At 40.3% G+C, this 10,059-nt stretch overlaps 1 protein-coding gene and 1 pseudogene across 1 annotated transcript in view; both read left to right on the top strand.

Annotated features, from left to right (window-relative positions):
• The first annotated feature begins 1,521 nt into the window (after positions 1 to 1,521).
• Positions 1,522 to 4,288, top strand: LOC105891272 (annotated as a pseudogene).
• Positions 4,289 to 7,632: 3,344 nt separating this feature from the next.
• The window catches only part of LOC116222491 (E3 ubiquitin-protein ligase TRIM35-like), a 14,338-nt gene continuing 11,911 nt past the window's right edge, over positions 7,633 to 10,059 (top strand). Inside the window, exons 1-3 of the mRNA XM_031576853.2 lie at positions 7,633 to 8,124; positions 8,283 to 8,378; positions 8,774 to 9,004. Of these exons, the coding sequence (XP_031432713.1) occupies positions 7,720 to 8,124; positions 8,283 to 8,378; positions 8,774 to 9,004 (732 nt within the window). The 5' untranslated portion in view covers positions 7,633 to 7,719. The remainder of the gene's footprint in view (positions 8,125 to 8,282; positions 8,379 to 8,773; positions 9,005 to 10,059) is intronic.

Here is a 10,059-nt window from a genome sequence, read left to right as displayed (position 1 = left end):
ACCCGGTCACTTTTTGCCATGACAGTGCCACTTAGTCTGCATATGTACAAGAGCATGTTTAGACCAGAGGTGATAAGAAGGGTCGAACTGTGCTTCTTCCGACTTTGTAAAACTTCCATCCTTGCCTCGGACGTCAGAAATGCACCACGTGGTTATCCCTGCTGAACGCTCAACTTCTGTCTACATAAACCTTGTGCAATGTGTTTAATATTGCTTCACTTTCAGCCTTGTGCTGGGAGTGAGCCCGATTGCAATTGTTGTTTGTCTAATAAATGTACTTATATGCAGCTCCGGAGTCCTGAGGTAACTAGGGTGAATTTTCACCTATCAAAGGTCATATCACCTTTGATGATGCTTGCAGATGTTGTTCCCAATCTGAGCACTGGCAATTGCTCAGATTATTAAATTCAACAGTGTCAAGCACAAACAGGGACCAGGCACAGGATTTGTCAGACACAGTACTACACAGGAGATACCAGTTCCTTTATATGTAGGGCTGATGCTGCATGCATAAAAAAAGGAACTGACTTCTACTGTCAACTCAGATGGGGAACAACATCTGCAAGCATCATCAAAAGTGGTATGCCCTCCACAGTTGCACAGTCAGGTGTTCATTGACCATATTCCGAGTTCTACCACAGCTAGGGACCTTTTCCATGGCACTGCAATATCTCTACATTAGATGGCCCGATTTTTTCAGACTGTCTTTGGCTATATGTGTACCAAATTTCACGCTTTTATCACAAAATGCTCAATTGTTCAGGTTATCTGCCTCACTATTAGCACATTGTGCGATTTGGGGAAACTTTGCTAAAGCGCTGATCAGTGAAAACGGTAATATAGCCCAAAAATATGAAAAGCTGCTTTTGTGCAAGGGTTATCATATATTAGTAGACTTATATCAGTCCTACAAACAACTTAGTAAAGGTAAGTTTTGCCTCCTCAGATGGTACAAATATGTGGTCTGGCCCATGGACTATAACTTCACGGGGTCCTTTGTCAGACACTCGCAAATAAGCAGCCACCAAATAGGTTCTGATCAATAAAGTAGCGGAATGAAACGTTCCGTATGCAAATGAGGACACAACACGTTCTGTGACGTACCATGCCAGGTCTATAAGAGATTAGATAAGTGGACGGACTACTTGCAGAATAATATGAAAGATGCGAATAAGAAGCACAAAACCCGTTGCCTATGGCAGCGGTCATTAGCAATAAAATACATGAAGCATTCTGAGGGGCTGTATAATAACAAACATTATCACAATGTGCTTGCAGAAAATATTCGGTTTTGACTGATGATGACATGTAAATGGTTTATGAAAAAGAACACAATGTCTCTATGTTTCTAACTCCAGCAATACAACTGATTCTTCCATCTTCGTGAAGCAACAAAGCATTGGTCATGTTTGACTAGGTAATAAGATACTTCTACACTGCTACGAGCTCACCAGAGTCCAGTCCACTTCTTCCAGTTCTATACATACCGTGGGTAGATAAGGGGAGAGAAATAAAAGCAGCTCTGACCAATCAGAAGTCTCTGAAGCTGATCGAAGGAAAAATCAGGAAATGAAAATTGACCCACGAAGCATTTCACTTCATGTCAGCTGTTCTGCCTCTTCAGTTCGACACTTTTAGTCAGGAGATCTATTTTAATCTAGAAGCAAATGCCATTGTTACCTTATATATAATAAGGCAGGATTTACTGAGGTGATTTCTGACAAACAGAGAGTGAAAGTTAAGTGTACAAACTCAAAGTTTCCAGCCAAGTGTTTCTGTTCAAGGAGGATGGCATCTAAAAGCTCTCTACCTGAAGAGGATTTCACCTGTCCTGTTTGCTTTGATATTTTCAAGGAACCCGTAATTCTTTTGTGCAGTCACAGCTTCTGCAAAGACTGCCTTCAGAAGTTCTGGAGAGAGAAGAAATCTAAAGTGTCCAGTTTGTAGAAGAAAATCTTCAATGGACAATCCACCACTGAATTTGTCTTTGAAGAACTTATGTGAGTCTTTCCTGAAGGAGAAGAGTCAGAGGGCTTCAGGAGGGTCTGAAGTGCTCTGCAGTCTGCACGGTGAGAGACTCAAGCTGTTCTGTCTGGAGGATAAACAGCCCGTATGTGTGGTGTGTCAGGCTTCCAGGAAACACTCAGGACACCAGTTCCTTCCCATAGATGAAGCTGCACTGGATTATAAAGTGAGTTTCTATTATTTGCTTATAGGTGGAAATGTTATTTATGACTAAGCAATGGGCATACTTTGCCTTCTGTATCTATACTGTTACTGAATGAGTATCCACAACAACAGCAAATGAGTATAGATAATCATAGTGTGTAATGTATTTGTTCATTATAGGAACAACTCAATGCTGTACTGAAGCCCTTGCAAGAGAAACTGAAAGAATTTAAACAAGTTAAAGAAACATGTGACCAAACAGCCAGTCACGTTAAGGTAAGATTTACCAGAACAACCAGTTTCAGAAAGAGACCATTGAGTTCATGACACTGTTTCTGACATTGTGTAATATTACCTATATGATATGATACGTAAACAACTTGTATTGTGCAGCTATTCAGTTTCATTACAACTACAATTGAAATTACATCAAGCATCTCAACCGAGCAATTTGATTAAGATATTACAAGTACACAAACTGATATTTATATTAATAATATCATTAAGAAAATTAGAACAATGATTTCACCACATGATGGTTCAGCCAATGGACAAACTGCTCACGCTGTCAACAGTAATACACATGATTACTTAGACAATATTTATATTCGATAAATAATATTTGTTTTGGGTAAGATTTTTGATTTTTGACTGTCGTCCCTTTGATGTGTGCTATTCAAGGTCCAGGCCCATCAGTCAGAGAAGCAGATCAAGGAGGAGTTTGAGAATCTTCATCAGTTTCTGAAAGGGGAAGAGGAGGCTAGAATAAGAGCACTGAAGGAGGAAGAGGAGCAGAAGAGTTTGATTATGAAAGAGAAGACTGAAGAGATGAGCAAGGAGATGTCCACTCTTTCAGATACAATAACAGCCATTAAGAAGCAGATGGTTGCTGAAGACTTAATCTTCTTACAGGTATGGACATGTGGTTTCAGTTCAGTTGTAAAAACAATGGTGAGATGTTTATGATATTTAATGAATATTTTCAATTATTGTTATCTATTTAAAAAATATTTTGTTATATAATTCATCATTACTGTCCATTGTGTGATCAAGAAGTAAACCCTCAAGACAGACACAGAATATTGAAATGAACTGAACTGAAATCTCTGCTGTGTGCTGTTTTCCAGAACTTCAAGGCTACCATAGAAAGGTGAGAGATTTAAATTTTCTCTTTTTTATGTTTGAACCCATACTAAAACTAGTGCTAACTCCAGTCTGTTTTCCTAGTTCTACGTGCACACTGCAAAAACCACAGAGAGTTTCAGGAGCTCTGATTGATGTGGTAAAGCACCTGGGCAACCTGAGGTTCAGAGTCTGGGAGAAGATGAAGGACATAGTTCAGTTCAGTGAGTTCTATGTCACCTACGACACACACACACACACACACACATATATACACACACACATATACACATACACACACACACACACACACACACACACACACACAGAGCATAACATCAACTTAAAAAACAATGTTAAAGCTAGTAAGTACCCAACCATCCAACAGTAAAAGAAGTCATACACCTGAGTCCATTTGCTCACCCTCTCCTCATCTCTCTGTTCAGCTCCTGTAGTGTTGGACCCAAACACTGCACACACATCGCTCATCATTTCAGAGGATCTGACCAGCTTTGAACAGACATATAGACAGACACTCCCCGATAATCCAGAAAGATTTGATGAAAATGCCTGTGTCCTGGGCTCTGAGGGCTTCAACTCAGGGTCACACTACTGGGATGTTGAAGTTGGACACAGTAAATGGTGGTGTGTGGGTGTGACCACAGAGTCCAACCAGAAGGAGGGGGGCACCTTCACATGGGAGAGAGTGTGGGGTGTGAGGAATGTAGGGTGGTTTCATGTGGGGAATGATGAACATGGATTACATTTTAGTGGACCTGTGCATGAATTGGAACAGAACCTCCACACACTCAGAGTGCATCTGGATTTGGATAAAGGACAGCTGTCATTCTCTGATCCTCTACAAAATAGACACTTACACACTTTCAAACACACATTCACTGAAAAAGTCCTTCCCTTCTTCTACAGCCCCTTTTCACCACTGAGTATTTTACCCCTGAAGCCCTCGGTGACCATTGAACAACGCAGTCTATGTTGAAACTAACTCCAAAATCTTAAGTGTTCCATTGAGCAGTGGCGGCTCCTGGAAAAATTCTCAGGGGGGGGGCGATTTTTTTTGATAATGATTAAGGCGACCCATTCAGTAGGTACATTAAGTTAGCTGATTAACTCATACAGCAATACCTTTTTGTCCACTATTGGCAGCACACAACAGTAATATGTCCCCTCTTGCTACATAGCTAGAGTAGCAAGTTACAGGTGGAAAGCTATGGAAGAAAGTTGCATCCAGGAGGCTTCATAAGCAAACATGATGTGGCTCCACATTAAATTATCCCACTTTTTCATTATCCACGTGTCTCAAATGTTGTATGATGTAACATAGCTTAACAGGACACATAATATGTCCAGTAACAAGATAAAGAAGGGGTATCATAACATATAAAATAGGGTGATATTTGAATGAGTAAACCCAAAATAACTGTATTACTGGTAAATGAAATAGGTGACAATCGCCACAGGTCTGTCCGGTTAGAACAAGAACGGAAGCCAATGTTCCAATGATGATTGATTTATTTCCACACACACACTCGAGACTTGAATTGAATGATAATGAACTGTGAATATGATTATCCGTGTAAAGGACTCATATCCACACTTGACTCCTTGAATGACCGTGATTGAACCGTGGTTTGAACGGTGAAATGAATGGAAGAATTATCCGTGTAAAGGACTTCTAACACACATGAATCCGTGGTTTCTATGGAAATAATATATAACAAATATATACAAATGTTAACAATCAAATACGACAAGAATGAAACAGTATATACACTATGAATATTACGGCTATGATTAACTACGGATATGTTCCTTTCACACCGTGCCGCGTAACGGTGAACATTCCATTTATCCCGTAATAACAGTTACTGATTGAAGTGACAGTAACAAGTGAAATACAAATTATACACGACACATATCACAAACACTCACATTCTCAATGACGCACGGCAAGAATGATCGCGAATGTCTCTGAATGTGAATTGACCTGATGAACTGCTTGAAGCTCCTCTCCAACTCTGCTTACTTGACCCACACCTTGGCCAGAGGAGGGTCGGCCTTATATAGTGCAGAGGGGGAGTGAGAACAAGTCCAGGCTAGCTCTGAGAAACCCAGCATGGGGTTAACCATCTGGTCAGTGAAATTCCACTGTGCACGAGCCCCACGGACTCCTGGGATCAACTGATAGGCTGACCTCTGCCTGGACCCCAGGTCCCGTGAGTGGCCTGCACAGCGGGGGTACACAGCTGGAGGCAACTGGTGAGACAGCCCTTTTTAACAATAAGTCAAAACCAACAATATTTATTGACTGATCTTGAAAGTATTGGCTTACAAAAGCAAAATAAGTCATCACATAAAAAATAATTCAGTGTTAGTGCAAGAAGCGAACTGTGAAACACACTGTGAAACCTATGAAAAGTGACAGTGGTATATAGAAATACAGACCGCGTTAGCCACTTCACGACCGCGACTTTCTTTCGTTCTGATTCTTGGATGTAGGATTTCCCTCCCTTTGTAGAAACCTGTTGAATGGATACATTTGGTCTAGGAAGTCCTAATTGTTTTGTTGTCAATGTATCTTCATTAGTACGCCGACTAAAAAGGAGTTTCTGTCAAAGAGCGAATCGAGTTGTTGCACTCATAGACATATAAACATGTCTATGGTTGCACTGGACAGCAGCCATCTTGACAGAATATGCGATTTTCATTTCGCCCCAAATCGCCCCAGAAGGGGCGGGGCCATTTGAAGCACGACTTTAGGCTGACTGAATGACTGTTACCTGATTTGACAATGACATACAGAGGCAGATCAGACGGTCTAGTGGTAGAATCCGGCAGAAAAATACATCAGGAGTTTTTTTTTTTTTTTTTTTTTTTCCTAGGCAGTGCGTCACCCCAATCGCCCTTATGGACAAGCCGCCCCTGCCATTGAGTAAAAAAACAATACATCAACACAATTCATTGGTCTATATTTAAATCTGTGTTTTTCCAATATAAAATATGTATCCTCTGTGAACATGAGGCTGTTAAGTAGAATTAAGTGGTATTTGCTGCTGTTGATTATGAGGTTAAACTTGAGTATGCCTCAATTGTTTGTCTGATATTGTATGATAATCATTTGTGACATATTCTGCAATACTTTGCAATGCAGTACAACACATGAAATACCGCAAATTCAATTTCATTTTCAAGTCTAAGCACTGAACAACAACTGTTTATTTTCTTACATGGTGGGAATATGTTTATCTAGATTTAGTTAAGATTTTTAAGTAGATCAATCTAGATTTGTTTGAGATTTTTAAATATAACCAACATGGAAAACCTTCCTTCTATCCACATATTTAGAAATATAAAGATGACTGTAATAAGGATCCTCTGTGAATATCATGAGTTGGTAAAAACCTTTGAATGGTTCATGAATCACCACCATAACTGTTGTTATTAATCACATGCTGTGCAGCAGGTGATTTTCTTTTATTCTTCATGAACAAGAACCTGATTGTCCACATGTGAGGAACCAGAGACAGACTCACACACTCTGATGCTGCACTGATTAGGTCATCACTAATCACTCCAGTCCAGTTGATTCCAGTTCTGTGTTTACCACGGCTCAGTAAAGGGAGAGACCTGTGAGTTCAGAGTTCATTTAATCATACACAACACACCCATGCTAACTTGGACATAAACATGTACATTAGTACCGCCATTCAATCATTATTTAAAAAAAATGTATTATCATGGCGGTGCATTGCTTGTGGTACAAGGTTTCGCTCAATGCAGGTACATAGGTATATATTGAAATTAATAAAAAATATTATGATTTGAAATTATTTGATTTTACTTTTCAATTTAAATAACTTCTCTTTGATAAAAGCCAAACTAAAACAGGTGCTAACTAAAGAGAGTTTCGGTTCTGATTGATGTGGCAAAGCACCAAAAAACAATGTGCTTGTAGTGAATAACAGGTTTTGACCGGTCTCTAACTCCATTATAACAACACATCTTTGTGGAGAAACATCACATTAACCATATTTGACTAGATAATTAGATACTTCCACACTGCTTCACTAAGCACTCACCAGAGTCCAATCTGGTTTTTCCAGTTCAATGCTTTCCATATGTAAATAAGGGGAGAGACATGAAAGCAGTTTAGACCAATCAGAAGTCTCTGAAGTTGATCGAAAGAAAAATCAGGAAATGAAAATTGACCCACGAAGCATTTCACTTCATGTCAGCTGTTCTGCCTCTTCAGTTCGACACTTTTAGTCAGGAGATCTATTTTAATCTAGAAGCAAATGCCATTGTTACCTTATATATAATAAGGCAGGATTTACTGAGGTGATTTCGGACAAATAGAAAGTAAAAGTTACTCAAAGTTTCCAGCAAAGTGACTTTTTCTGTTCGAGGAGGATGGCATCTAAAAGCTCTCTACCTGAAGAGGATTTCACCTGTCCTGTTTGCTTTGACATTTTCAAGGATCCCGTCCTTCTTTTGTGCAGTCACAGCTTCTGCAAAGACTGCCTTCAGAAGTTCTGGAGAGAGAAGATATCTAAAGAGTGTCCAGTTTGTAGAAGACAATCTTCATTGGACAATCCGCCACTGAATTTGTCTTTGAGGAACTTATGTGTGTCTTTCCTGAAGGAGAAGAGTCAGAGGGCTTCAGGAGGGTCTGAAGTGCTCTGCAGTCTGCACGGGGAGAGACTCAAGCTGTTCTGTCTGGAGGATAAACAGCCCATATGTCTGGTGTGTCAGGCTTCCAGGAAACACTCAGGACACCAGTTCCTTCCCATAGATGAAGCTGCACTAGATTATAAAGTGAGTTTCTATTATTTGCTTATAGGTGGAAATGTCATTTATGACTATGCAATGGGCATACCTTGCCTTCTGTATCTGTGCTGTTACTGAATGAGTATCCACAACAACAGAAAATGAGTAAAGATAATCTCAACGTATGAAACATTTGTTCATTATAGGAACAACTAAAGGCCATACTGGAGTCCTTGCAAGATAAACTGGAAGAATTTGAAGAAGTTAAACAGACATGTGACCAAACAGCCAGTCACATTAAGGTGAGATTTACCAGAACAACCTGTTTCAGAAATAGACCATTGAGTTCATGACACTGTTTCTGACATTGTGTAATATTACCTATATGATATGATACGTAAACAACTTGTATTGTGCAGCTATTCAGTTTCATTACAACTACAATTGAAGTTACATCAAGCATCTCAACCGAGCAATTTGATACAGATATTACAAGAACACAAACTGATATTTATGTTAATAACATCATTAAAAAAATGACAGCAATGATTACACCACGTGATAGTTCAGCCCTTGGATAAACTGCTCATGCTGTTAATAGTAATACACATTATTATGTTAATAATCAACAAATTATATTTGTTTTGGGTAGAAAAGAAATGCATGACTGTCGTCCCTTTGATGTGTGTTATTCAAGGTCCAGGCCCATCAGTCAGAGATGCAGGTCAAGGAGGAGTTTGAGAAGCTTCATCAGTTTCTGAAAGATGAAGAGGAGGCCAGAATAAGAGCACTGAAGGAGGAAGAGGAGCAGAAGAGTTTGATTATGAAAGAGAAGACTGAAGAAATGAGCAAGGAGATGTCCACTCTTTCAGATACAATAACAGCCATTGAGAAGCAGATGGTTGCTGAAGACATAATCTTCTTACAGGTATAGATAGATAGATAGATGGATACTTTATTAATCCCGAAGGAAATTCAGGTCATCCAGTAGCTTATACACTTAACTTAACTCACAAACATACATACACAAATCACAGTAGAAAAACAATACACATAGGGAAAAACATGTTCACAGGGAGTGGGGTGTATACAGATATTATACAGATATTACAGTGTGCATTGATTGTGTCGGTGTTGATGTCCACAAGGAAAGTAGTGCGAAGAGTGCAGAGAGATAGTGTTCATGTGCTTGTGTGGATAGTGCAAAGATAGAGTACTTGTGCTTGTGTGTGTGAGGATAGTGCAAAGTGATATAAATAGTAAAGACTGTGCAATGGGCTAGTATAGCCAGTAAAAGAGTAAAAAGATAAAAAGATGGACAGTGGGATGGAACAATTAAGAGCTGAGAAGAGGAGGGGAGACTGAGGTAGACTCATGCAGAGAAGTCCATCTCCCTCCCCCTCCCCTTCTGTGTGGCATTAAAAAGCTGGATGGCCCTGGGGACAAAGGACTTTCTCAGCCTGTCCGATGAGCATGACAGTGACAGGAGTCTGCCACTGAAAATGCTCCTCTGTACTGTGAAGTGGGTGGTGGTCATTGTCCAAGATGGTCAGCAGCCTACTCAATGTCCTTTTCTCCGCCACTGATGTTAGGCAGTCCAGTTCCATGCCAACAACAGCTCCTGCCCTTCTCACCAGCCTGTCTAGTCGCCCTGCATCCCCCTTCTTCATGCTGCCTCCCCAGCACACCACAGCATGAAAAAGGACACTGGCAACAACAGACTGGTAAAACATGCGCAGGAGTTTGTTGCAGACATTGAAAGACCTCAGCCTCCTCAGGAAGTAGAGCCGGCTCTGACCCTTCTTATAGATGGCATCTATGTTGGCTGACCAGTCCAGTTTACTGTCCAGATGAACTCCTAAGTACTTCTAGGTTTTGACCACCTCCACACTGACACCCCCGATGGAGACTGGTAGCAGAGGAGGCTGAGACCTCCTAAAATCCACCACCATCTCCTTGGTCTTGGTGGCGTTCAGCTGCAGG

This window comes from Clupea harengus, chromosome 11 (genome assembly GCF_900700415.2).
Source record: "Clupea harengus chromosome 11, Ch_v2.0.2, whole genome shotgun sequence".
NCBI classification, from domain to species: domain Eukaryota; kingdom Metazoa; phylum Chordata; class Actinopteri; order Clupeiformes; family Clupeidae; genus Clupea; species Clupea harengus.
The sequence above is the reverse complement of the archived record's forward strand: the minus strand, read 5'-3'. Positions and strand labels throughout refer to the sequence as shown.